Source organism: Lepidochelys kempii, chromosome 19 (assembly GCF_965140265.1).
Source record: "Lepidochelys kempii isolate rLepKem1 chromosome 19, rLepKem1.hap2, whole genome shotgun sequence".
Classification (NCBI taxonomy): domain Eukaryota; kingdom Metazoa; phylum Chordata; order Testudines; family Cheloniidae; genus Lepidochelys; species Lepidochelys kempii.
In genome coordinates, this window is record NC_133274.1 from 10904805 (window position 1) to 10932539 (window position 27735).

The 27735-nt window shown below is 60.7% G+C and overlaps 1 protein-coding gene and 1 long non-coding RNA gene across 6 annotated transcripts in view; both read right to left on the reverse strand.

Moving 5' to 3' along the window:
* Nucleotides 1–677: 677 nt before the first annotated feature.
* LOC140900566 (uncharacterized) lies at nucleotides 678–7639 on the reverse strand. The gene is made up of 2 exons (XR_012155663.1): nucleotides 5405–7639; nucleotides 678–1620 (listed from the first exon to the last, which is right to left on the reverse strand). It is a non-coding gene; the product is annotated as an uncharacterized lncRNA (long non-coding RNA).
* Nucleotides 7640–8094: 455 nt separating this feature from the next.
* The window catches only part of AHDC1 (AT-hook DNA binding motif containing 1), a 104463-nt gene continuing 84822 nt past the window's right edge, over nucleotides 8095–27735 (reverse strand). For 3 of the 5 annotated variants that reach the window (XM_073318038.1, XM_073318037.1, XM_073318036.1), the window contains 4 exons: nucleotides 21868–22036; nucleotides 16253–16290; nucleotides 10481–15568; nucleotides 8095–8356 (listed from right to left, as the gene is read on the reverse strand). In XM_073318038.1, coding sequence (XP_073174139.1) covers nucleotides 10524–15568; nucleotides 16253–16290; nucleotides 21868–22036 — 5252 coding nt within the window. In that variant the 3' untranslated portion in view covers nucleotides 8095–8356; nucleotides 10481–10523. The remainder of the gene's footprint in view (nucleotides 8357–10480; nucleotides 15569–16252; nucleotides 16291–21867; nucleotides 22037–27735) is intronic. The other 2 variants (XM_073318040.1, XM_073318041.1) reach the window with 2 other exon arrangements.

Here is a 27735-nt window from a genome sequence, read left to right on the forward strand (position 1 = left end):
AAAAGCAGCCTCATCGCTCAATATATAGGTTTCTTTTAATATAAAAAAGTGCCTATTAAAAATTCCTTCCTAAATACACAAAAAGACCAGTCGAGTGGGAAAGCGAAAGGGACTTTTGGGGGGAACGAGGGGTATGGAGTCAAGGGGGCCTTTTCAAAGAAATCATAAAGCAGGAGGAGCTCATGGTCTTTAATGAAGGATGCTCAGAGCAGGCGCTCCGCCTGAAAGTGACCAGATTTCTGCTGGATTTCATACAAGCACTGCGCAGTAACGGACAACACAGGAGGGCTTTTTTTGTTTTTTTTTTTTGTTTTGTTTTGTTTTTTGCACAATCCACAAAGCTGTACATAGTTTCCAAACCCTGGGAAAGGGGAGGGGGGCGGGATAAAGAGGGGGGGCAAAAAGAAAAAGTCACCCACCCACCCACACACGCACACACACACCCCCTGAGCTCCTCACAGGCGCAGCTGGGAAAGCATGGAGGAAGGAATACTGGTGTAGCGAACAAGTGGCAAACAAGAACTCAGACAACTCCTTCACCCTGGCCCCGCAAACCCCCCCCCTCCCCTGAAGCTCCCCTCCCCCCGCCAAGCAACCCCCCCTTCCCCCACAAAGAGGGTGCGGTGTGTGGTTTTTTTTTTAAAATCTTTTTCTTCCTTTTTTTTTTTTAATACAAATTTGGATCTTTGGGTGTGTCCTGCCAAAAACATTATTAATAATAACAAAAATAAAACTAAAGTCGTCCTCGTCATAAAAAAGGCAACTGAAACCCAATGAACCCATGCGGAATTTGCACATCACAAAACCACAGCAGATGTACAGAATGCAATATACAAGACACGATTTATAATAAAACATTATATACAATAAATAGGTTATGGTTACTTTTTTTTTTGTCGATCGATCTGTAAATAAATTGTCTCAGTGCATACTGGTGGGTTTTTGCTTCTTTCGCCTGCATATTTGCCTTTCAACTTTTTTTTGGGGGGGGGGGGGATTCTTTCTTTTTAATTTTTTTTCCGTGTGCGGGTTTTTTGTTTTTGATTTTTTTTTTTTACATTTTTCTTTTCTTCAAAAGTATATACAATTGCTGGTTTTGTGCAGAAAAAAACAAACAAACGAACAGACATCCCTCTGCTTCCAAACAGAGGAGAGACCGGGGGGCATCTCTGCTGCCAAACAGAGGAGAGACCGGGGGGCATCTCTGCTGCCAAACAGAGGAGAGACCGGGGGGGCATCTCTGCTGCCAAACAGAGGACAGACCGGGGGGCATCTCTGCTGCCAATCAGAGGACAGACCGGGGGCATCTCTGCTGCCAAACAGAGTGGGGTAGAGGAAGAAAGTTGTGGGGGAGGGGTCTGGAGAAGTGAGGCGGAGAGGCCAACCCGGGGCATAGATCAGGCAGGTGAAAGGCGGCGCGACGCTTTTCACTCTTCTCGCTGGGATTTTGGTGCACGTTGATGCTTTGGGAGTGGGGGACACGCCCCATCTCCCCACGCCCCTGCCAAAAAAACAACAAAAAAATATCTGCCCAGAGCAGCCGGTGGATGCTAGACTGTGGTGTAGCGAACTCATGGCTGGGATGGGACAGGGTGGGGTCTTCTCATTTGTTTACATAAGCTGCAAAAGACAAAGGAGAGAGGAAATTAATGTCACACACCTGCCTTCACCCATTCACTGGCATGAAACAGACATTGATGACACACTACGCGCTCACCCCTGGAGGGCTATGGGTCTGATCCAACACCCGCTGCAGTCAGTGGGGGTCTTGCCATGGGGGCAGGGCCTGTGTTTTTGTTCAATGTCTAGCACAACAGGGGTCAAAAGCTGCAGAAAGTATTTAGGTGCCTAAAGCCGCTGCTAGGCAGGTCACTTACTGCACGATACTACGAGGATGAGGCGGGACAAGAACCAGTAGCGAATCAGAGAAGGGCACATGGTGCCCAACTCCTCTGCATCTTTAGGTGTCTAAACACCTTTGAACATCCAGCCCCTGGTCCACGGCTGGGGTTCCTAGGCACTGCGCTAGGTACTGTACATACACCGAGGCCAGGCCCAACTATGGTGCTCAGCAGTGTGAAACACCCACCCCGAGTTAAGCCGAGCTAACCCCCGAAACAGCGCTAGAATTCTTCTGTCGACCTAGCCCCCACCTCTCGGGGCGGTGGAGTCCCTCCGCGGACGGGAGAACCCCTCCCGTGGCTTTAGTCAGCATCTACCCTGAAGTGCAACAGTGTCACAGCTGTGATTGTAGTATTTCAAGTGTAGACAAACCTATAACAAGAGACAGGCCCTGCCCCAAACCGTTTATCGTCTAAATAAACCTGGCAGACAAAGGCTGGGGGAACACAGAGGTGCCAGGTGCTGGCCATATGTTCTCTCTCTCTTTGGAAGGGGGGGGGACTGGACACTGGTACAAAGTCCCACAGGAAACCTGAGACAGAGGCAGGAACTGAAGTCAGTTGCACCCGAGCCCAACGCCTGACCCACAGGCCCCTTCTGCCTCTCCACTGGCAGCACTGGGCACCGTGCCAGGTCACCGTGCACTCCTCACCGTTACATATACGCCCTGTGAGCCTGGGAATGCTCTCGGTTACTCTGGCGTGAGTCAGCGAGAGGGGATCAGGCCAGTATAGTGTCAATAGAGGTGTCCCAAGTGCAGCTCAAAGCCCGATCCGAATCCAGACTTTGGTGCTGAGGTTCTGTTAGATGACCGGGCCCGTTACAATGACACCATCTTGTCGTGGGCTGAGAGGCAGAACCACTGAACGTTGTGGGTCATGCCGCTCATGAAAAGTCTCTCTTCGCTGCTCAGAGGTACCTGCACCTCAGGGTCCCACCATGACCATCTGCAATCACACTAGCGTAGGATACAAATTCCCAGGACTCTCAGTCCTTCTGGTTCAGAGCTGGGGGTCAGGAAGAAATGTTACTCATGGCGTAGGATTGCAAAAGAGCACACAGGATATCTACTGTCTGCTCTGGCCAGTACCTGTCTGCTCCTGGCCATTGTCAGAGAGATGTCTCACTAGGTCAGCCAGGGGTCTGGTTTTCGTTTGACACCCGTGATGAGATCCAGGTTGCCCAATTTCACAGCTCCAGATGGAACCCAGTTTGTTTCAAACCGGGGGGTTTGGCAGGATTCTGAAGTTCAGAGGCATTTTAGCATCTAGAGCAGCAGAACCTGTTTAAGCCAGAAGGGAGCCAGGCCCGGCCCAAAGCACATGGGGAGAAGGGCAAAGATTTCCCCGCCGCATGGCAGGTGACTTTCTGAGATGAGCCAATGCATCTTCTCCAGAGCTGAGCTCACAGCGGGGACCTGGGGGCACGTGCAGTACCCGGTCGGCACCATGGCACCTTTCCTGGGTGCATTTGAGGACCAGACAGACATGTACGGTGGGGGCGGGAGGGCATGGGTGCGGCTGCTTGGCCACCCACAGCAGAGTAGGGGACCCCATGTAGGAACCAGACCTGCACTACATCCATTGTGTTAACCGCTACAAGAAACGCTCCAAGGGCCAGGTTCCGCTCTGGGTTACACTGATGTAAAACCTGAGTGACTCCACCGACATCAGCTGCCGGTGAGCCTAGAGGGCCCAGCTTTGGAGGACAGGAGAGACCAGCGAGCAGGAGGATCTGGAGCCACGAGAACATGGAGGAATGCGCCGGCGTAGCCCCTCAGGAGCCCACTAGGCCGCCGAGGATGGGGAAGAACAAGGAGAGCTCAGGCCTGAGCCAAGACTAGTTGTCATAGATATGGAGCTGGGCTGGGCTGGGCTTGCTGCGGAGGGGTCCTCCCAGCAGCAGGCCCCGATCCTCTGCTGGAGTCACTCCGTGCAGCTCCCCCGGCTCCGGAGGACTCCAGCGCCCCCAGGGGAGTTCTGACGAGCGGTGCCCACAGAAGGGCTGGTGGGCATGGGAGCAGCGGGAGTTTGCTCCGCAGGACGGGGCATTAGCCTGAGGGTCGCCCCGCTGCCTGAAGCGCCCCCCCCGAACACGCAGACAGCCCCCCGCACTGCAGAAACCCCTCCCTCTGTGCTGCTCCTTCAGACCCCCATCCCAGGGTCAGTCTCCCCTTCGATTCATTCCTCCTCCCCTGGAAGGGGCTGGCTTGGAAACGGGGGCACAGTGGCGAGGAGGTGCCCACCCTCCGGGAGCTAGAGATGTTGACAGCGCTGCAGGCCTGGTTGTCACTCTCCCACAGGCCCCACAGCCAGGCCCCAGAGCTTCAACTTCTCCAGCCCCAGAGACCGAGGGCTCCTGCCTGGGCAAGGGGAAGGCTGTCTCCGTCCCGCCCTGGAGAGGCCTTGGGGAGTTCTCAGAGGCACTCAGTGCCTTGCAGGATCAGCCCATGGGCATGAGAGGCTGGAGGTTCAGGGGAGCTCAGTGCAGATTTTCATAGCAGCCGGGGAGGCAGCACCGGCTAGAGGACAAGGCACTGGGCTGGGAGTCGGGAGAACCTGGATTCTAGGCTCTGCTCGGTCTTGGGCACATCACGTCTCCTCTGTCCCACCCCCTCCCTTGTCTACCATGTCTATTGAGATTGTGAGTGCTTTGAGGCTGGGCCCGTCTCTCACTGGGGGAATGTACAGCGCCTAGCACAACGGGGCCTGGATCAACTGGGGCCTCTAGGTGTGACTGTAATAACAACAGCTCAGTGCCCGACAGCTCCCACCATCCTCAGTGGGGTGTGTGTGTGTGGGGGGCTCCCCACTGCTCTCAGTGGGGTGTATGTGTGTGGGGAACTCCCCATTGTTCTCAGTGGGGTGTGTGTGGGGGGAACTCCCCATTGTTCTCAGAGGGGCAGGAGGGGGATTCTCAATGGGTGCCGAACACTGCTGGAAGTTGACCCATTTCATTAGGTGCCTACAGAGAAGCTGAGCTTGTCTGAAAACCAGGCCCTTGGGGCCCTTTGCTGAGGAGTTAAAAAAAAATAATCAAAAATTTCATCCCCACTGCGGGTGAAAGGCCTCACCTGAGCCCTAAATGTGCCTTTCCTAAGGCAGTTCTGGTCTGTTAATTCAACATGGATCCATTGTCAAAGGAGAGCCCCTTACTGAAACTGAACAAGTGAGAAACAAACCTGGCTCACCATTAGCACCAAATTACCTAGCCCCAGAGGGCTCTAACTGCATCCTGGCGAAGGGTTGGGACTCAGGACCCAGGGGACCTCCTTTTGCAAGGCTCAGGGGTCCCGCCCGCCAGGGCAATGGGCAGGGGCAGGGAACAGCCAGTGGCTTCCCAGGCAGAGAGCTGGGATGGAAATGGAGGGGTGGGATGAAGTGGATTCATGCTGGAAGGATCTATCAGCCCTTGCGTGAGGACCATTACATGCATGAGTGGTTGAACGTAGGGAACCCAAGGCAGCGGGCTTTGACAGAGGATCCAAGTCATGGGTTCTTACCCTGGGGGGCACGGACGGGGTCATGGGTTGGCAGCCAGCCTACCCTTCCTATACTGCCAGCTGGGAAGGGCTTGTGGCCAGCTCCTGGCCAGAGAGGCTCCCAGTGCAGAAGAAGCACTGATCTGAAGACAAGGCAAAGAAACAGGGTTCTACACACAGACAGGCATTCAGACAAGCCCCCCACCCACAACCACGCATGCCCACAGACACGCATGTGCACACACGGACATGCAAATATGGACACCCGTCCACTAACGTGTGTCTCTCCCCCCCACACCATGTGCCCCCCACACCAACACGCATGGGCACATGCAAACAGGCGCGCACCCCCCGAAACCAGCAAGTGCCCTGTTTTTCACACCAAGTTCCATAGCCAGCGACTCCAGCCACATGGAGCCGCCGGCTGCCCCTTTGCCTAGCGGAGGCAGCCTGCCGAGGGGGCGCAGCAGAACCGTTTCTCCACGGCCCTGATTCTCCTCTCCCCGGCAGCCTGATCCGGCTCCCAAAGGAGCCAACGCAAAGACTCCTGTTGACGGCAGTGGGAGCTGGATGGGATGCGGAGACTGGTGTAAATCAGGAGCGACGCCGCTGAAATCAGTGCAGGGCCATGGGAAGGTGAGCGGAGACGCAAGCCCAGCACCATGGGTGGTCCCTGCAATAGGTGGTTGCCAGTCAAAATCAGGCTGAGCTGAAGAGCCCAGGAGGCATGGGGACAGCGTGTTACGGCCCTTCCTATTGACCCCTGATTTAGGCACAAATCCCAAAGCCAACAGCCTCCTTCACTGAACAACCCATGCGAGCGGAGGCCTCGGGAGCCAGGATCCACTGACAGCAGCAGTCAGTGACTGATGCTTCAGACAGGGCCTCCCACCACCCAGACCCACAGGGCACCTGGCCAAGTACGGGGGATGGGGGAGAATCCCTCCTACAGCCCTGGAGTGACCAGTTTATGGCCCCGGTGAGAATCGCCTGCCCTCCCATCAGCACGGACGGTACCCCCGGGTCTTCCAGTCCCACTTCACAGATCCACCTCCCCTCAAACTCCACCCCCAGAACAGCCTCACAGGGAGAATGTTGTTAACCTTGCACTGGGCCAGCAGCTGTAAGCCCCCCTTTTTCCCAATACACCCCGGGAATGTAAGATCCGGGGTGATGACTGCCTGCTGCATGGGGTGAAGTTTGAAGGAAAGGGCTTCTTGCCCCCTCTCACCTGACCCCTGCACAGCGGGCGAGTGGGCCCAAACCCAGCCCTTTATGTCTGTGGCTGGAGATGCACGCGTCCGTGCTTCTACCAGTCTCGCCATGAACAGGGACGGAGAACATTTCACGTGTCCTGCTGGGGGCGAAGGCTGCTCCCCGAGCATCAAAAACCTCCCCGAACAGGGATGGTAAGTGCAGATCTTGGCCCACTCAGGCCACGCTGAAATCCGGGTGCCTGCAGGTGTGTGAGGATCTTCCATCTCATCAGCCCTACGGTGGTTGAGGGGGCACTAGCCGGGAGGGGGTGATGGGAGAGGAGAGCTAGGGGGAAGGAGACCGTGTAATGGGGAAGAGGAGAGAGAGAGGGGAATGCAGGGCAGCTCAGATCCGATCTCAGACACGCAGGGCCAGACCCAGCCCAGCTGCTGTGACGCCCACAAGGGCGAGCGAGGGGAGAATCTAGCTCCTAGTTCCATGAGTGAGACACGAACAGACCTGGGGAGCGCGAGGGAGGCAGCGTCCTCACTGCATTTTGGAGCGTCCCTTCCTCTCCGCCCACGAGCTACACTGGGGGTCGTGCCAAACCCCAGGAGCCTGTCCACTGATCTCGGCTGGCCGTGGTGCTGGGACCCCCTCTGCCGCCCCACGGGGTGTCTGGCTTGCCCCCCAGCCCAGGAAGGACTAACGCCACGCCACAGTCTGCGGGGGCCCTTTCTTCAGGGCACAGCTTTAGGTTTCCGCTACAAAACTCACAGAGTAACTCAACCAACAGCCTTCCCCGGTCCACACCGGCTGCGGGACACAGAGGCCTTCCCCTTCCCACCCACAGTTAGCTCCCCCATTAATTCAGCCCTCCGCAGCAATCACCAACCTGAGCCGACTCTGATAACGGCACAGAGCGGCTGACTCCAGCCCCCCAAGAGTCAACAGGGGAGAGGGACGACCCCTAACACACACACACACACACCCCAGCTCCCGGAAGCGGGTCTGGGGGGCAGAAAAGACATAGCAGGGGGACGGGAGATCCTGCTCAGTTACTTACCAGGCAATAGGTGTGTCTCCAAGATCCACTGGTGGAGTTTTTAATATATATATATATATATAATATATAAATATATATATATATATTTGGCTCTCCAAAAAAAAAAAAATAAAAAAAAAATCAAGCAACAAAAATACCCCCAAAAACAAACACACTGGGGAACAAAAAATAAAAGAAACCCTCCAAAACAGCAAAAGTGGCGGAAGAGGGGACGTAGCCAAGTCCTCGGTCGGCATCCGTGAGTTTTTCGTTCGAGTTCACAGATCTCATTTATTTTTGTAGAAAAACCAATCAAACCAACCAACAAAAAATCCCAGCCCCACCCCCCCCAGCCCCTCCCATCGCTGTCCCGAGTTGTGTTCTGCTGCCTTCCCTCTGTCAGCTCACACGCATGCAGGCGGGGGCGGGAAGGAGGCGGCTGCTGTCCGATTGTCTTTCTGCGAGAGGCGGTGGAGCAGGAGGTGTGTGCGGGGGGGACGGGGGACAGGGGACGGACACGACAACACGGCTTGGTCCAAAAATCACAGCCACGTTGTTCAGAGACGGAGCGAGTTCTTATTGTTAAAAAAACAGGGGGCTTCTCTCTTCCTCTTCTCTGCTTTCTTTTTCTTTTTTTTCTTTTTTTTTAGAAAAGCAAACAAACAGTTCTCGATCTCAGTTAAATACAGAACTTGAAAAGTGTTCCAGAAAAAGTGCTGGCTAAATTAGCTCTGAAAAAGAGAGAGACAGAACAGCGGGGTGAGAAGAGGACACAACAAACACAGCCTATCCCCTTGGAGATTACTGATGATACGCGTTACGGTCACCCCTAGACAGCTCAGTAGAGATCAGAACCCATTGTGCCGGGTGCTGTATATACACGTGGTGAGACACAGCCCCTGCTCCAAAAAGCTTCTGGTTTTAACAGTAACCCTGACAACGGGCCCGATTCTTGTTTACACTAAGGCCCCTTCACACGGCGTTGGGAGCGTAAAGAGGCCATAAAGTCCATGGGAATGTGAACTGCTCTTCCAGAGCAGCATCAAGTGGCCAGAGTGTAAATGAGAATCAGGCTCACACGGTAGGAGAAATGAAAGACAAATTAAAAAGACAAATGAAAGCCTCATTTTATGCCGAGAGAGACTGGGGCAGTGCAATAAGTGGCCTGTTTTGCAGACGAGCTCAGAACTCTTAGGAAAATCTGGCTCCAAGTGGCATGCTGAGCGCTGGGCATTTCGGGAGATCCAGTCCTTATTCATATGCTAAATGGGAGCTGGGCCTAAGTGACATGCCCAAGACCACCCAGGACATCTGTGGCAGAGCCAGCTCTCCCAGGGCCCACAAAGACGGACCTACCCCTCTCCCTCTGGCTTTCCCCTGGCTTCAGTGGAGTTACTCCTGATTTATACCTGTGTGTGTGTGGGGAAGAGAGGAGGCCGATGTTAGAACAGAGTCTCCCTGTTCCAAACCATCTCACTCCCCAGAGAGCGGAGATCCCAGCCCACATACCTTCCAAATCTTGCCCTCAGTTAGTTTATACCCAGGAAGAGCAGTTGAAGCCAATGGGCCTTTTGCACCAACCTGGGCCATAGATCTTTACATCCTGGGCCCTGCCCATCAAGTCTATATAGTCTGGTTCAAGGCTATTTGCTGGATTACACCTACTGGTCAATAACCTCCCATGTCCTGCCTCTGGCCGATCTAATGACAAACCGTCCCCGTCAATGCCCCTCAGCCCTCGTGCAATGTTCTGCATGGGAAGCAATGCCTCCTGCCCCTGCAGCCATCAGCTGGTGCCTGGAAGTGAAAGGCTGGATGATCTCTATTGTGAATAGGGCATGGAGCATGGTCTGGGTGCAAATGGACTCACTGGGAAAGGGATCAAATAGCCCGGGGCGGTGGCGGGATGAGGAAACAGGGAGCTCTCCAAGCCCTAAGTGGCTATGGAAACCTGGGGCCTGGAACTAAGCTTGGACCACTGGTTGGGATGCTTAGGCAAATTCCGTGCGAGGAGATGTAGGGGGAGCAGGTGCAAAGCAGGGCAGGGCTCTCCTCTCTGCTGTAGCCCGCACAGGATCCTCAGAGCCTCCTCGACAGCCCGGAGGGATTGGACAGTTATCACACTCTGCAAACAAATGCACAGTCCCTCCTAGCAACCCAAGCTCCAGAGAGCCAGCGAGGATAGCTGGCTCCTGACAGCACCCTGGGTTCAAGTTTGGGGATCAGGCTTTCTCATGGAAGATAACCCCACCGCAGCTGGAAGGGTGTCCTGGTGCTTGTGCATAGCCACTGGCTGGCAAATCCAGGGGGGTAGGATGCCCAGGTCCCAGTTACAGAAAGTGAGACCAGCCCAAGGAGCAGCCAGTTCTGTTCTGAAACCTCTATGGCACCGTCGAGGGGGATACACAGTCCTCTCCCTGCACCCTGATCCTCGAGGGACGGCTCTCCTCTACATACTGCAGCTAGACGCATAGAGACACTAGCATCAGGGTGTCACCTCCCCGACTGGGTAACGTGAGAGGTCCTGTGCCCATGTGTCGGCAGAAACACGAACACGTGAGCAGCACCGGTTCCGCTCTGGGCATTCTCGCGAGACCCCGAGCCTGTCACCTGAGCCTTGCTGGGGGATCCGCTCCCCAGCCCAAGCTGAGCTCACCCCCCCAACCATCCATTCATTGCCCCCCCCTTGTCCCGCGGGGCTTCCCCCTCCATTCCTTCCCTTGATCCTTGCCCCCTCCCACTTTATCCTCCAAGATTAGCTGTGCTCTCCCAACGTGGTGGCCCAGGCCTGCGTCCCCGGGCATTAGGGGCCAAGCTCGGTGCCTCCCCTCCCCCCGAACCCCCCCAGAACCTACCCTGTAACAAAACCTCGTTGTCCGGTTGGCACTTTAGATGACACTACAATGAGGTGACTGTAAAAGTGTCCTCGGGGTGTTGCTCTACCATTGGACCCAAAAACCCGCTCTTCTGGGCCGCGGCCATGATCGGATGCCCTTGGGGCGGGAAGCTCGGGTACCTGTAGTTGTCCTGCAGCTGCAACATAGAGTCTCTCGGTACTGGGGAGATATTCAAGTCATTCATCAAGGGGCAAGCGTACGCCCCCCGGTGGTGAGCCCTGGCCATCTCGAGAGGCTCCTTCTCGCCCTTGGAGGTGTTGGTGTTGCTCAGGTGGGGGTTGAGGCAGGAGGCGTCAGCCCTCCCCATGAAGTCCACCAGCAGGCCGGCCCCGGTTTTGTTGTCGTAGGGGGGGCTCCTGGTGCTGGAGTTGGGTGAGTACCAGTAGCTGGGGTTTTTGCAGCTGGGGGAGTCGTAGAGGGGCTGAGGCATGGGGAGGTCTCGGCAGGCCATGTGCGCGGGGTGGGGCAGGCCGCTCCCCGGCATGCTGTGCTTGAGTGATTCGCAGGCCGGCAGCTTGCGGATGTCGCTCGGCCGCAGGTCCTCCTTGAAGGCCAGGGTCGGGGAGCAGTTGGGCGAGAAGGCTTTCTGCAAGCTGGCCTCGAACACAGTCTGCTGGTTCGGGGCAGCCAGCTGGTGTGGCAGGGCGGGGAAGTGTTTGCTCTCCAAGTCCGTCTGGCCCAGGCCGGGGGAATCGCTCTGAAAGCCTTGGACGAAGGTCCCGTCCGAAGGGGTGGAGGGGTTCATGGAGTAGGGCCCAGCGTAGTCGCCCGGCTCTCGCTCGCCGAGCCCGAAGCCCCGGGATTGGGAGGGGAGCGGGGACATGCTGCTGTCACCGCTGTAATAATCCAGCCCCAAGTCCGTGCTCTCTTGAAACAGTGCGTTGACCTGCTGGGCTTTGGTGGGGAACTTGGCCTTCCCCGTGCCCCGCTCCTTCTTGGAGGCGCAGGCCCCTCGGGAGCCTCGTGGTTGCCTGGGCCCCGTGCTCCTCTTGGATGGATACACTGAGGAGGAGGAGGAAGAGGAGGAGAAGTTCAGATGGGAGGCGTCGAACATATCCACCTTCTTCCGCCTTCCCCGCCCGGGTTTGGAACTGCTTTGGAACAGGACGCTCTGGTTCCAGTTGTAACCCGGGGCCGAGGAGGCCTCGTTCCAGTCCATCATGAGCTTCTCCAAGCTGGACAGGCTGGACTGGCCTTCGCTGGACGAGGCCTCGCTGTTGGCCCGCCTGTACCCAGCTGGCTGGTTGAACTGGGTGCTGTCAGAGGAGGACTCAGAGAAGGTCTCCGAGACCGTCTGCTGCTTGGCCTTCTGGGGGGTGTAGTTGGAGATGTCCAGGATGACGTTGGGTTCGTTGATGTGGCACTCGAAGCCCGGGTTATAGAGCTGGCTGAAGGCCTCGGAGCTCCAGTCCAGCCCACCGTAGCCTTGTCGGAAAGTCCACTGGGCAGCGCTGGGGAACTGTCGGCAGTTCTCGGACGAGGGCTGGAAAGAAGCTGAACCTTTGGGGACCATGTAGCCGCCGGGGGACACGGTGCTGGCCCGGCTGTCGCACCTTAGGGGCGTGTGTGAGGAGCCGGAGAACTGGCCTGGCTCAGAGCTGGTGAAGAAGGAGGCCTTGCTGAGTGGCAAGCTGGGCCCCACTGTCTGCTGGGCGTAGCCAGCGCTGTGGGCGCTGCTGGGGGACGAAGGGAGGCTGTTCCCGCTGCCGTAGGCGAAGCTGCAGTCCTTGTTGTTTGGACAGTCTTGGGCAGCGGGGTACTGCTTTCCCGGCTGGAACATGCTGGAGGCCGTCACACTCTGCCCCGAGCCGTAGCTGCCATACTGGGCGTAGCTGGCGGTGGCGGTGGGGTGAGCGGTGGGCGACCTGGAGACGGCCGAGGGCGGCACCAGCTTCTGGAAAGCGTCAGCCCCGCGGCAGTCTGAGGCGGCCTGGGAGACCCCGTAGCCGGCTGCCCGGCTGTGGGAGAAGGACTGCCGGCTTGGCAGGACCGCGTGGAAGGGTGTCTCAGTGGTGGCGGCAGCAGTGGGTGTGACTTTGGTGCTCCTGCCTGGGTAGGAGGCCAGGCCCCGCTGGCTGGGCATGGCGTTGGGCGGAGCTGTGTAGGTGGCCGAGGACTTCCGGGACTCGGACCGCGAGGCTGAGAGGGCAAAGTCCAGCAGGTCCGAGGAGTCGTCCGAGTCCAGCAGGGAGCGGAAGTAGCCGGTGAAGAGGTTGTGCCTCTCCTGGTTGACCTCCGTCTGGGAGGATGGGTTGCTCCCGGTGAAGAAGCCGGCCCGGCTGGAAGAGCTGGACTCCAGCGCCGAGGAGTGGAACGCCCGGGACTCTGCACCTTGGTAGCTGCAGTTCCTGCTAGCCTGGCTGGAGAGGTGGCTGTGGTGGGGTGCCCACGGGCTCCCCTTGTCCCCGGCCCACTCCGAGGTGCTGTCACTGAAGTTCTGGCTGGGGTTCTGCTCTGGAAAGAGCACCCCATTCTTGCGGGCTCGCCTCTTCCGCTTGGGCTTCCCCAAGGGATCCGGCTCTGGCCGGCCCCTCTTGCGCGGGTGGACGGGGTCGGCGTGCACGGCCGCGGGGGCCTTCTTCTTCTTCCCGATGCCCTCGAAGAAGTCGCTGAAGGAACAGCGGGACGAGCGGGCAGCATGGCCCCCTCCCCGGCCGCCAAAGCCCCCCGCCTTGCCCCCGCGCCGGCGGAAGCCCTGTACCCTGTGCAGGAAGTGGGAGATGCTCTGTGTGTCGGGGGCCTGGTGGATAGACTCGGGCTCACTGGGGGTCCAGCAGCGCGGTGGGGAGCAGCGCCCTGAGCATTGGCTCTGCCGGTTCAGGAAGGCCAGCTTGGCCAGCACATCCGAGTAGTCGGCCTTGCTGTCGTTGGTGTCGGCGATGTAGGAGGGCTGGGGCGAGGCCAGCTTCTGCTTCCTCCTCCTCCTCTTCTTCACCTCCGGGGTGGGCTCCTTGGGCTTGCCTGGCCCCAGCAGCAGGTTTTTGGGGGGCCGGCCCCGTTTGCGCTTTAGGATGATGGGCATCTCCCCAGGGGGGAAGACCACCACCACATTGCGGCCATTGTTCTTCATCTTCAGCAGCGGGGTGGGCTCCATGGACGTGCGGGCCGTCAGCTCCTTGCCCTCCACGCTCAGGTTGCTGCTGAGGGAGGAGACCTTGTAGGTGGTCTTGTTCCTCCTCCCCAAGGAGACGGGGATCTTGGCCATCTTCACCACCATCTTGCGCACCCCGCGGCATTTGCCCTTCTTGGCCTGCAGGGCGGCCTTCTGGACGTCGTCGGCCTCCGGGGCGGGAGCCGCCAGCAGGATGGATACGCTGGGCTCGGGCGGCCCCGGGGCTAGCTCCGCTGGCATGGCCAGGGGAAGGACTCGGCTCTCGGCAGAGACGTCCACCCTCCGACCCCGCCCCGCCCGCCGCCGCCGCCCGAGCATCTTTGGTTTGTCTGTTCTGCGCAGCGCGTATTTCCGGTGGTCGTCCCCGCCCCGCCCCGCGCCCCGCCCCGCGCAGGAGCCCCGCTTCATCACCTCCCCCAGTTGGCAGCTACTGAGGCGGGGCTGCAGCGGATGGGACCCCAGGGGCTCGGCTGCCATGAGCTGGGGCTGCGGCTCCAGCAACTTGGGCAGGGGCTCTAGAGACGGAGGGTCCAGTAACTGGGCTTCGGGATCTAGCAGCTGGGCTTGGGAGTCTAAGAGCTGGGGGTCCAGTGATTCGGGCAGAGTATCCAGGGCCTGGAGTCCCAGAGGCTCAGACAGGGGCTCCAGGGACTGAAGCTCCAGAGACTCTGACAAGGGCTCTAGAGACTGGAGCTCCAGAGACTCGGACAAGGGCTCTAGAGACTGGAGCCCCAGCGACTCTGGCAGCGGCTCTAGACTCTGCAGCTCCAAGGACTCGGGCAGGGGATCCAGAGTCTGGGCATCTAGTAGCCGAGGCTGAGACTCGAGAGACTGAGAATCTAGTAACTGGGACTGGGAATCGAGCTCCTGGGCTGACAGCAACTGGGGCTGGGGCTCCAGAGACTGAGACTCCAGCAACTGGGCCCCTGGGCAGCCCAGAGAGGCCAGTTCGCTCAGTATATCTGCGTCAGCCAGCTCAGAGTAATCCGTGGTGTCTGGCTCGGAGCAGCTGGCTTCGTCTTGGTTGCCGGCTGGCTTCGAGGCCGGGGCAGCACTGCTCTGGCATCCTGGCGGCTGGGGACTTTCTCTGCCCCCCTCCATCTCCTCCTCAGAGGGGGCCGGGTGAGTCTGCCTGGGTGGCTCAGGTTTGGCGTTGCACTGTGCCACCCTCTCCTCCGGGCTGCGAATGCTGTTGGCCAGCGTGGCTGAGGAGAAGAAGCTGTACTGGAGATCTCGGTCCCCGGCACTGGCCGGCGTCCGGCTCTCCTCACTGGGGGCTGGGTGGCTGTTAAGCCGCAGGTTGCCGCAGTCCAGATGGACGCCACTGTTCTTCAGGTCCTCGGAGAGCCGGTTGAGGTCCTTCATGATGTCGATCAGCTGCACCACCGGGTGGAGGTTGATTCTCCCGTTGCCACACTTGCTCTTCAGCAGCGAGACGATGTTGTCGACGTTGCAGCGGCCAGAGGCCAGCGTCGCATTGGAGAAGGTCTTGGGGGCGCGGTCGTGGGTGGCTGTCTCATCCAGGCCCCCCACCAGGATCCGGGGGTCACTGGCACAGCCCAAAGCGTTGGTCGAGGAGAAGTCCTCTCCCTTGGTGGGACCAAGGGCGTGGAGGCTCTGGCACCTGTCGGCCGGGTCCCCATGGAGCAGCGAGCCGGACTGGTGCTCCCTGCCCAGCGCCGGGCAGGAACCCTCAGGGAAGCTCAGCACGCTGCAGGATAAGGCCTTCTCTGCTGGGCACGCTGCTGGCCTCTGCCCAGGATGCCCTGCCTGGTAGAACTTGGGCTCGCGGACGTAGTCAGGTGAGCTGCGGATGGCACCAGATGTCACCACTGGGCCTGGGGGCTTCACGCGCATCCTGAACTCCTCCTCTCCTGGATGCCTCTTGGTGGAACAGTTGCTGACATGGGTGTCGGAGAAGCCAATGCATGGACCTGAAACAGGCAGAGAAGCAAAGTCAGACTCTTAATGCAGGTCAGGGCAGTGCTGGGCCAACTAGCTTGGCACCCTGCGGGCTTCCAGTGGAGGGGTGAATGCTCCATAAAGCATGGTACAGCGATGCCTCCTGGGGAGGGCTGGAAGGGACGGACGTGGTACACCTGGACCGTCTCTGCCGGTGTTTGTCCAACCTGTTCTTAAAAAGCTGCAAAAACGGGGATCCCACAAGCGCCCTAAGGTTCCTGCTCCAGAGCTGAGCCCCCCGAGAGCTGGAAAGCGTCTCCTACTAGCCAAGCTAGATCCCATCACAAACGCAATGCTGTGATACCCCCCACCCCTCCCCGACACAGAAGCCACAGCCGATGCCCGCTAGCAAAATCCTTCCCCCGCAGCGGAAGCCTGCCAGGGCCGGACCCCTACCCATCTCTATGGCAGCATCCCAGGAATCCTTGGGGCCCCCTTACCCACAGAGCTCCCTGCCCCAGCTCCGGTACGGGGTCAGCACTGAAATCCCTTCTGGGAAGAGCCCACCCGCAGGGGCAGGGAAACGGGAGCTGCTGGGAATCGTTTACAGGAGTGAGGCTGCCGATACCAAACTGCCCCCCAACCAGTCCTGTGGCTGCCCCACAGCTGGGCCACAGGGCCCGGGCTGGATGAAAGGCCCCAGGAATGGCACTTACCCTCGGCCTTGCTGCTCCGGCTGTTACACTTGAGCTCTCTGCAAAGGGAAGAGAAGAGGCGTTTAGCCCAGAGAGCGGGACCTTCCCTGCACAGCCTGCAGCTTAGATTCAGCTCAGAGCCCCCAGCCCCGTGTCTGCACCTCCCACCCCCTGATTCCTCTCCCCCACCCTGGACAGCTAACTCACTCAGAGCTCCCCCAGCTGGCACGGGCTGTAGATTTCTGATGTGCCCATCACCATGGTATCGGGGCCACAGTAAGAATGCCACAGCGGGGCTGCTCTGATGGAAACCAGCGTGTGTTGCATATGCCTATGGCATGGGCTGGATTTGGCCCAAAGCTCTGGGACCGAGGCAAGGATTGAAGGCGTCTCGCTAACCCTTTCATTCGACGCAAATGGTCTGGTCTCAGGCTGACCCCTGGCTGGCCCCAAGGGGGACATGCCCTTCTGCTGCAATCGGGCAGGGTAAAATCAACAGAGGAGCATGGGATTTGGGGCTCCGTGCGCTCCTTTCAAACACAGATAATGCACCTGACCTGTGCCGGGCCTCGCACGGCTGAGCTACGGGCTGGGGATGTGCCCCGGGCCTCGCACGGCTGAGCTACGGGCTGGGGAGCTGCCCCGGGCCTCGCACGGCGGAGCTACGGGCTGGGGAGCTGCCCCGGGCCTCGCACGGCGGAGCTACGGGCTGGGGAGCTGCCCCGGGCCTCGCACGACTGAGCAACGGGCTGGGGAGGTGCCCCGGGCCTCGCACGGCTGAGCTACGGGCTGGGGAGGTGCCCCGGGCCTCGCACGACTGAGCAACGGGCTGGGGAGCTGCCCCGGGCCTCGCACGGCTGAGCTACGGGCTGGGGAGCTGCCCCGGGCCTCGCACGGCGGAGCTACGGGCTGGGGAGGTGCCCCGGGCCTCGCACGGCGGAGCTACGAGCTGGGGAGCTGCCCCGGGCCTCGCACGGCTGAGCTACGGGCTGGGGAGCTGCCCCGGGCCTCGCACGGCGGAGCTACAGGCTGGGGAGGTGCCCTGGGCCTCGCACGGCGGAGCTACGGGCTGGGGAGCTGCCCCGGGCCTCGCACGGCTGAGCTACGGGCTGGGGAGCTGCCCCGGGCCTCGCACGGCTGAGCTACGGGCTGGGGAGGTGCCCCGGGCCTCGCACGGCGGAGCTACGGGCTGGGGAGCTGCCCCGGGCCTCGCACGGCGGAGCTACGGGCTGGGGAGCTGCCCCGGGCCTCGCACGACTGAGCAACGGGCTGGGGAGCTGCCCCGGGCCTCGCACGGCTGAGCTACGGGCTGGGGAGGTGCCCCGGGCCTCGCACGACTGAGCAACGGGCTGGGGAGCTGCCCCGGGCCTCGCACGGCTGAGCTACGGGCTGGGGAGCTGCCCCGGGCCTCGCACGGCGGAGCTACGGGCTGGGGAGGTGCCCCGGTCCTTGCACGGCGGAGCTACGAGCTGGGGAGCTGCCCCGGGCCTCGCACGGCTGAGCTACGGGCTGGGGAGCTGCCCCGGTCCTCGCACGGCTGAGCAACGGGCTGGGGAGCTGCCCCGGTCCTCGCACGGCTGAGCTACGGGCTGGGGAGCTGCCCCGGGCCTCGCACGGCGGAGCTACGGGCTGGGGAGGTGCCCCGGGCCTCGCACGGCGGAGCTACGGGCTGGGGAGCTGCCCCAGACTTTGCACGCCTGAGCTACGGGCTAGGTCTTGCACGCCTGAGCTACAGGCTGGGGATCTGCCTGGGTCTTGCATGTCTGAGCTACCCCTGCCCTTCGGCTGGGGATCTGCTCCGGCCTTTGCAGCCTGTCCCATGGGCAGGGATGCTGCCCCTGGTCTTTGTACACCTGCTCCACAGTCCCTGGACCTTGTGCACATTTTCCAGCCTGCTCCTTCAGCCTCCTGGTCTCTTTGCACCAGGCCGAGAGTGACAAGCAGCCCACACCAAGGGAAAGGGCTTTGCGGACGTACCACCGCTAGGTGTCCCCTGTGAGCTACGGATCCTCCTCCAAGTGTTTATGCATATTAACCGGTTAAGCCTGTGCACTCCTGGATTCCTTCCCCACTGCCCCCTCCCCTTCCCCGTCAGCAGAGCTACTCCCACCTACTGCTTAAAGTTTGCAACCTGCGCTCCTTGTGGCCTGAGAGAAAGCCCCTTTGTATTCCCCTTTGTGCCCAGCCAGCCAGCCCTTTCCTTCCACCCAGTCGCCTGGAGAAGCAAGCACCTGGCACTAAGGTTTGGAAATGGATCAATGACAGCCTGGGCGTCCCCTCCCCCCGTCCTGGGTCTGCAAGGAAGGAAGGAAGGGGACGAGCGAAAGAAAAGTTCTTTGTTCCCAGCTTTTCCCGAGGATGGATGGGCCCGGAGTGGAGATGCCCCAGGCCCCATCTCCCCCCGCGCCCCACAGGCAATGCGAGGCTCTTCAGGGGACATGGCTTCATTCATCCTTCCAGAGCAGAGAGGGCCGGGGTCTGGCCCCTGGCGGTCAGGCCAGGGACCCTCGTCAGCAGCCTGAGGCAAGGGGAGAGACCCCCATGTAATGTCCCCCACCTGGATGGGCAGCTCGTATTGCAATGAGGGGGGCCCTCACCCCCACCACCGAGCAGCTCTTCACCCCCACACACCCATCAGCTGTCCCCTCTGGACGGCTGGAACCCAGCCCCACCCCCAAGGCCAAGCTTTTCCTGGGAGTTAACCCCCGTTCCCTGAAGAACTGTACGTAGACGCGTCGGGGTTCTCCTGTCGCTCCGGTCAATCCACCTCCCTGAGAAGCAGTGGGTAGGTGAACGGAAGAACCCTTCCGCCCGCCCAGCTGCGTGGGCACTGGGCATCAGGGCTACTGCGCTATGACTCACGGGACGTGGGATTTTTTGCAGGTAGCCAGGTTGCCCTGCATTTTAGGTGGGCAGCCAGGCCTGCGCTGAGCCGCTCCCTTGGAGCCACATGCTGCCAGGCTAGCTGGACCGAGAGCACCCAGAGAAGCGGGAGGCTCTCCCGTCCGGCCCAGTGGGGTGTGAACGCCAGCACGATTAAACACGCAGCAAACACCCCCCCGCGCCAGGGCTGCAGCTGCGAGGCTGGGGTGGGACCCCGCAGGCTGCTCTCAGACTGGGCCCAGCTGTTCCGGCCTTGTTGCTTTAAACAGGCTAAATAAGAGGAGCTGCTGGCTCTTCCGCGCCCCCCCGGCACCACCCTCTCTGCCCCAGCCCACATAAGGCAGGAGTCTTTCCTCCCTCCCCCCAGCAGCACCAAACAAAACCCATTCGCAAGACAACAGGAGAGGGGGAGGGGTTGGTCCGCCCCTCCCTCACCCTGGCAGGAAAAGGGCACCTGGCCACCGAGGGGCAGGGTAAATCAGGGAGGGGTGGGCACACAGCCTCCTTCCCCGGGGGCTGGAACTGTGCAGGAGGCTAGGACACCCGAGGGCCAACTTCTGCCCCCTCCTGCCAGGCCTCGTCCCTCCTTTGCACCCCTCCTTCTCGCTCCCTGTTTAGCGTTCCCCCCTCCTCCGCCTTCCTGCCCCCTCCCCAGCTTTCAGGTGTGGTTTTCAATGGCTCCTGCCCTGCTCCGAATCCCTTCCACCCCCGATAGGGTGACCAGACAGCAAATGTGAAAAATCGGGACAGGGGGTGGGGGCTAATAGGAGCCTATATAAGAAAGAGGCCCCGAAATCGGGACATCTGGTCACCCTAACCCCCGAAGCCCCTCCACCGCTCATGGGAAGTTGCTGCAGCAGGAAGTGACCTCAGCTTTTTGGCAGGCCCCGCTGGGCACTGCCGTGTGCTAGGCCCGGCTGGGCGCTGAGCCATGCTCTCCAGCACCCTCTGCGGGCTGGGACGGAAGGCCCCCGTCTCCACCCCGCCTGCCCCAGCTCGGCCATTTCAGCCCCACCACGTGTCCCCCCTTTGTCAGCGTCGTCTGCCCCACGGCTCGGCTCAGGCTCCTGGGGCCTGCCTTTCACACACCGGCAGGGGCCCTGGCTCCCCTTCCTCTCCCGCCCCCTCCCCTGGAGAACACCCGGTGCTTAGGGCTGCCGTTTCCAGGCAACGCTTGGCCAGATGTGGAGTGAGAAGGGTCAGGATCCCATGGAAAAGCACCAGAGCCAGCAGGGATCAAACACAGCGCACGGCTGTCGTTATGTGCGGGGCGGGAGGAGAGGCAGTGCGGGCCAGTGGCTGCAGCGGGGGGACGGGTACACCAAGAGACCCGAGTTCGGACCTTGGGCCAGTCGCTTCACTGCCCTGTGCCTCAATTTCCCCTCTGGGTTAATGATACTGACCAGCCTCCCTGGGGCAGAACTGCCATGGACAGAGGACGCAGTGACGGGCAGTGGGGAAGCTCCGGACATTGGGCCCTGTCTCTCCCCGGCATGGGCACAGAGAGGGGTGCTGGCAGACGTAGCTGGGGTGACCGGGTTATTTCACTGCACTTAGGAAACAGGCTGCCTGCCTGGGCAAGCCACCACGGCTATTCACAGGCAGGTTCTCTGTGCAGCGCGCGGCCCGGGGCCTGTGCTCCCCCGGCGTGCTCAAGGGGCAGGCTCCGTGGGGAGTCTCTGACAGCAGCCAGCCTGGACAGTGAAGCTGGGTTTTGGGCTAAGTGCTGGGTGGGTTTTACAGCTGGTGAGGGGCGAACTGGGCAAGCTCGAGGTCTAGGCAAGCTTGCCCTACATAGCTGTGCTACTGCCCCTCAATCCCAACCTGCAGCCCCCCGGTCCGCTACGCCAGCCCTGAGGTCACCATTCAGCACAGAAAGATCAGACAGCCAGAAACACCGAGGTGCCCACCTACTGGGAGCCCCCCTCGAACAAAACACAGGTGGAGGTCTCGAACAGAGGTGGGCAAAGCCCAGCGCCAACCATTTGTCCCCTCCAAGCTGGGCGTTCTGATGAACGGAGCTGGCTCCAAACCCAGGCTGATGAAGGTCTGCAGACCTGAACCCCTCACTGCCCCAGTCAGTTCGTCCATCCTTAGTCCTGAGTGCCAGGCGAGGGCCAAGTGCCCAGGTGCTACCACCCCCTTCGCTCACCGCCCACCCCACCCCAGCTGCCGCAGAGATGGAGATGCTCGCCGCGGGGCAAAGGCAGGTGCTCCGGGGAGGCAGCGCTGGCAGGCCCAGCTGCTGGGGGTGGGGGGAGAAACACAAAGGCCCCATTCAACCCTGGGCACAGCCCCTCTGCAGCACGTCTGCTCAACTCAAGGGGCAGGGGAGAGATAGGCAGCACAATCCACCCGCGTGGCTCCCCCAGAACACCCTAAGGGGCATGAATCAGATCTGCAGGCCCAGATCTTCAGATGGCCCCGGCCTCCAGTGCTCTGGGGAAAATAAAACACAGTGCTGCTCTCCCATCCCTTATCGATAACGTGGGGCTGCCCCTCCCCATAGATAACATGGGGGGAGGGATAGCTCAGTGGTTTGAGCATTGGCCTGCTAAACCCAGGATTGTGAGTTCAATCCATGAGGGGACCATTTAGGGATCTGGGACAAAAATTGGGGATTGGTCCTGCTTAGAGCAGGGGGTTGGACTAGATGAGGTCCCTTCCGATCCTGAGATCCTGTGACAACACGAGGCTGCTCCCCCACTCCCTTGCAGAGAGCACCAGGCTGCCCTGCACCCTGGAGCCGTTACCTTGGCCTCGAGTGCTTGCAGTGCAGATTCACTTTGAAGTTCCTCTCGCCGCCGTCCGCGTCGCCGTCAGGCTGGTGCAGCCCGGAGCCCTGGGCGTGCTGGAACCACTCGGCTGGCGGGCTGGCTCCGTTTTCCAGGCCGATGGGCTGGCAGGCGAGGGAGCTCCCATCTGTGAACGAGCAGCACACAGACCCGGGTGCGTGAGCCAAGGGGGGGTGCAGGGTCCCGTGTGGGGGGCAAGGGAGAGGCAGGGGAACTTGGCGGTGCTGGGGGTTTGTCCCAGCGACAGGGGAAGGGGCCCAGAAACATCCTTCCCGCGGGGGGAGTGGGGGCAGCAACGGCGCCTGGGGCGCAAAGGGGCAGCGGCTCTCTCCCACCCCCACCCCCCCGCATGGCAGGCCCTGGGGAGGCCGCATTCGGCGGCTGGCGAAGGGGGCTTATGCAACCAGCAGCACAGAGCCCAGCATGGCACTTTGCTGAATCGTGCTCCGCTCTGGCATCTTAAAGACAGGCTCCCACAGGGTTATTCAGCCTGCACGCGTGTGTGTGTGTGTGTGTGAGAGCGGGTACAGCCAGCCGCAGAGGCATTCACGCCTACCCATCTGTCTGCAACTGTCTGTTTGTCTAAGCCACTCTCCCTCCCTCTCCACCCCAATGTGCCGGAGAGAACTGACAGGCTCCCTCTGGCCACTGACGGAGGGGTGACGGCACCTCCTCCTCCCCCCGTTTCGCCCCCCCCCGTGCCCGAGGTCGCTGCTTGGGCAGCGTTCGGGACACAGACGGCTTTCGATCAGCCTGGATGGAAACACGGACGTGGCTCAGTTCTGGCTGGCTCCCGGACACAGGGCCCCGGCCTGTCCTGGTGGCATCAGCTGCAGGCCCCGTGCTGACATTTCCAGTGTTTTTCCAGGGTGATTCCCCTCCTGCCCAGCCACCACTCGTCAATTCAGCCCCAGCCCCATCTCGCTCTTTCTTGGCTTCTCTGGCTCGTGTCTGTTTGTCCGTCTCACTCAGGATCTATCAGAGCCCTAGAGGAAATCAACCAGGCTCCAAGCTCTGCATTAGCGAAAGCCCTCACCTAGGGCTCCCCCTGCCCGTGGGTGTGCTGCTGGGTTGCGGTTTTTGCTCTCTCTTTGTGTGTTGGTTGGTGCAGATGTGCGGGCACTAGGGAAGGTCTCAGTGGGTGTGTGCATGCCTGTGTCTCAGGCTCTCCTGGATTGTGTTGCTCACTCTTTGTGCGATTAAGAGTTGGTGTTATTGTGGGTCTACCAGCCTCTCCTGCGTTCGTATGTGTGTCTCTGTCTCTCTTCCTCTGTAACCTTATGTGTGTGTGTCTGTATCTTTGTGTGTCCGCCGGTGCCCCTCCCAAGTGTGTCTGTCTGCTCCCCACCCTTAGCCTGTGCGACTGTCCCTCTTCCTGTCTGCCTGTGTCCTCCCCCAACACACACACACAGAGCATGATCCAGACTTCCCATTGCTTGCATTAGCGTGACAACTTATCAACAAGGCAGGGAAGGAGAATTCAAACCTGTCAGTTACTCAGTCCACATCTCTTCCCCTCCTCAACCTCGGGTCTCCCGGCTGGCACAGAAATGCAGGCAGCTCTGTCTCCAGCCCTGCAGAGAGCTGCTGCTGGCCTGGGTGGTGTAGAGTTACACCAAGGGGCAATGCGGAGCACCAAAGTATGCACTAGAAAGACCGGTCTAGTCTCTCACGCAGCTGCTAATGCGCCCGGAGCTGGGAGCTGCTGGAGGAGAGGCAGGCAGGAAGCGCACAGATGACTTTCCAGAACAGCCCCCGGGGTACCAATTCCCCCCCCCCGCGCACATGCTGCTTTCCCTTTTAATTCGAGTGAAACGTGGAGAGACTGAAAACCAGTCAGGGACTGGGAGCCTGCCCTGCTGCCGGGACTGGGATGGGACCAGAACCTTGTCTCAGTTCAAGAGTGGCTACGTCGGGTTCGGGGCAGTTTTATGCCGGTATAAATCAGGGCAGGCCGTGGCCAGGGCGATGCAAGCTCATGCCATGCACCGCCTGGGCACACCCAGTCACAAGAACACCGAGTCACCCGGACACACCCAGGGCAACACACGCTGTACACAAACACACGCGCACACATTGGCCCACACGCACCCCGAGAGACACACACACAGCTCCAGCCAGCTTCTGCATGGGCTCCTCTCTGGCTGTAACAAGACCACACTTGCTCTGGGTTATTAAAGCCTCTTAACGACTAGGCACAGCCCTGAGCAGCTGCTGAGCAGACAGAGGGGAGGCAGGAGGCAACTCCCCCCCACCGCAGGCCCCCAAAAGGCAGAGGGGCTGGAGCACACGGCTCTGCGCTAGGCATAGGGGTGGGATATGGGGATCTGCAACGTCTGACGGGCTCAGCTGCTGCTGACACATGACGGGCCATCAGAGGATGCTCACCTGGCCAAGCCAGAGACTGCGGCCTCCGCCCTCCACCCCTGCTCTGGGGCCTTTCCAAACGGAGGCCCGGGGCGCACCAGAATGCAGCCCCCTGCCCTTGGCCGAGCGAGCCAGGATATCGGAGGCGCCCTCCATGGGGGTCGGGGCAGAGTCTTTGCTCCACCAAGCTGGCAGGGGAGCGACTCCAGATTGGCACCCCTGGGACCGGGCGCGGAGCTCGAAGGAGCTGTGCATCAAGAACAATACACCTGGCTCAGTGCAGAGCCCGCAGGTGGGCTCTGCAGCGGGGCCCAACCAAGCTCCCATCAGAGCCACCGGCCTGAAGAAGTGGCGCCATGCCCCACTTCTCCTCCGGCGCAGCCCAGCGAGGCTGGGGTCCAGCCCAGTGTCCCCTGGGGCAGCGACGCGGCTGTTGGTGGGGCAATAGCAAGGCTTGCTCATGCAGATAACCACGGCAGGCTCCCGGCGAGCCTGGTGTGAACGCAGAGTAACTCCTCTGTGTTCCATGTGGGGTGACTCCGGATTCCCACCTACAACACGGACAGCAGGGCCTGTTGCAGGAGGCTCCAGGCCCCCAGAATAGACCTGGGACTCGCTCCCCTGTGTTACACAATGGGCACTGCCCGACACAGCCACCTTGCTCCTCTCCCAGACGGCCCCGGGCACTGCCCGCCCGGCTTCGATGCCCAGCGGGAGTTGGGGGGTGGGACCGATGCCGCACGTGCCCGGGGCGGCAAGCTCCCACCCTGAGCCGCAGCCTGGCACAGCCCAACCCCCCTCGGCTGGGGCGTGCTGAGCGTTGGCAGACACAGCCCAGAGAGGGGTGGGAGTGGGCTGGGGGGAGGGGCCGCTGGGCGGATGCTCGCCACACAATGTTCACTTTCACCTCCTCTGCTCTGCCTCAGGCAGCCTGCCACATGTTCTGCATTAGGAGCTCTGGACTTCACCATTCCCGGGTTCTTAGCCAGGGGGAGTTTTTCCTCCCCCCCCTTCCCTCCCTCCCTCTCTCTCTCTCTCTCTCTCTCTCCCTGGTTACAAAACAGGACTAGAGACCACACAAGAGAGAGAAGATGCATGGAGGGAGAGAGAGAGATGCATGGGGTGGGAGATGTATGGGGGGGGGGAGAGAGAGATGCATGGGGAGAGAGAGAGAGATGCATGGAGAGAGAGAGATGCCTGGGGGGGAGAGAGAGAGAGATGCCTGGGGGGGAGAGAGAGAGAGATGCCTGGGGGGGCAGAGAGATGCCTGGGGGGGGCGGGGAGATGCATGGGGGGGCGGGGAGATGCATGGGGGGGCGGGGAGAGAGAGATGCATGGGGGGGGAAGATGCATGGAGAAGCGGGAGGGAGGAAGAGTCACAGAAGGAGAGAGGGAGCAATGCACAGGGTGGGTGAGAGAGAGATTGCAGTCACCTCTGTTTCCCACCTCCTGACCCCTGGAGCCTCGGAAAGATAACAGCCCCGAAGAGTGCTGACTCGCCTTTCAGAAATCCAATATCCTCCTGCCTACCTGGGCTGTTAGCTTCCCCCCCCCACCCCAGGATTAATCCTGCTGCTGAAAATCTTTAATTAGTTTAGCAGTTTCAGGCTTCCTGGTGGCAGGAAGCAGAGACACAGACTCCGCCAGCCCTCCCCTCTCCTGGGAGGCTGTCCAGCGCCCTCTGCCCCACGCGGGATGGATGGGGGGGCAGAGGGGGCTCCCTCTGAAGCTCTAATCCCCCCCCCCCGCTGGAGAAGGTGACTCCGGGAAGGACACAGCCTCTTTCAAGGTGTTTAATTCAGCCTGGTGCTGAGCTGGGTGGGTGGGGGGCAGCTGTGTTCAGGCCTGCCTAGAACCCCTCTGAGCCCAGCAGGCGGACAGGGTGGCCTGGGCTGAGCGCGAAGGGGGAAAGCTAGGCCAGGGCTTGTTTGCTCCAAGGACTAGCCCCACCCCGGTCAGTGCCACAGCCCAGCCCCGCACGCCTGCACAAGGCTGGGGTAACAGCGAGGCTTCGCTGTGCCGCTGGCCCACCCAGGCGACAGCTGCTGGCCAGCGGTGCCATGGGGAGACTTCGTTCGGAGGGGGAGCGAGTTGTCATCAGCCCAGCGGAAAAGCGGCAGCCTCCCATAGGGAAGTGACGCACCCCGCCTAGCCATCGGAGGAGCTCATGTTGGAGATGAGATCGAAGTGGGAATGTCCTGCAGGACACGGATGGGCACTGCCACTGAGCCCACCCGGACACCACGGGGATGGGCTCTGCACTGAGGCCTGGGGCCCGCCCAGAGACCACGGGGATGGGCTCTGCGCTAAGGCCTGAGGCCTGTCCGGATACCACAGGGATGGGCTCTGCACTGGGGCCTGGGGCCCGCCCAGAGACCACGGGGATGGGCAGACAAACAGCAGTCACCCAGCAGCTGCGCAGACTGGAGCGCAAAAGACATTTGCCGGGTCTGGACGGCGCCTGCTAACTCCTTCACGAACCGGGGTGTTGCACTGAAAGAGCGCCACACACTGGCCCCCTTGGGCGCAGCCACCTCACCCTTCCCCGGCTTCCCAGTTGGCCAGGCCGATTTGTCCTTGGCTCCAGAATTCTTCCCACCCCCCTAACGGCCCCAGTGCCCCTCCTTGCTGGGGGGCCGCTGGGGTGGCGAGATGGCAGATGTGGAGCTCTCTCAATGCCACCCTGTCGCTCAGAGCTGTACCCCAAACAAACCTGCTCCCTCCTCCCTCTTTCTGCTCCTCGGCCATTTGTAGACGGTGCTTTGTTGGCCCCACATACCCGCAGCAGTCACGGCTCAGCCCCCGCCGGCCCCAACCTGCTCCATCAAACAAATGTCCCAGGAACCAGGCCTGGGCTGGCTGACATGAATGGAAATCAGCAGGGTGCTGACTTCCCGGCAGGTGGGTTCAGAGGGTTTCTGTGTTTGTCCAACCTCCCCGCACTCAGCTCCTCTCCTGAGCTCTGCAGGGGGTCAGGGGAGATGATCTAATGGGCCCTTCTGGACTTAAAAGCTACATGAGTCCAAATTCTAGGAGCCCTCCCCTCTGTGGCCCTATGCAGCCCTGGCCTCCCACCCCACCCCACCTCCTCCTGCCCCCTCACACTCACGTCGCTCCCCACCTTGCTCCCCCTGAGCCCTGTGGCTGCAGCATTGACCTGCCCTTAGCGTCCTTTCCAGAATACGTCCAAGGCAGGGTCCCTGCCCGGGAGAGGCCAGCGTCTGCTAGCTTGGAAAGCCATCACCACGCCCATCCCAGTGCAAATACCACCACCACTTCCCCCGCAGCAGCGCTCACAATGGCGGGGCAGTCTCTTCACCCCCCCTTCCACAGCTGGGGAAGGCAGGCAGAGAGGGGAAGGGCCGTAAGCCAAAGCAAACAGTGAGGCAAGCAGCCCAGCCCAGCCAGCCTGGATTCCCAGGCCCGTGTCCCCCACGCTGACATCTCAGCAGCACTGGG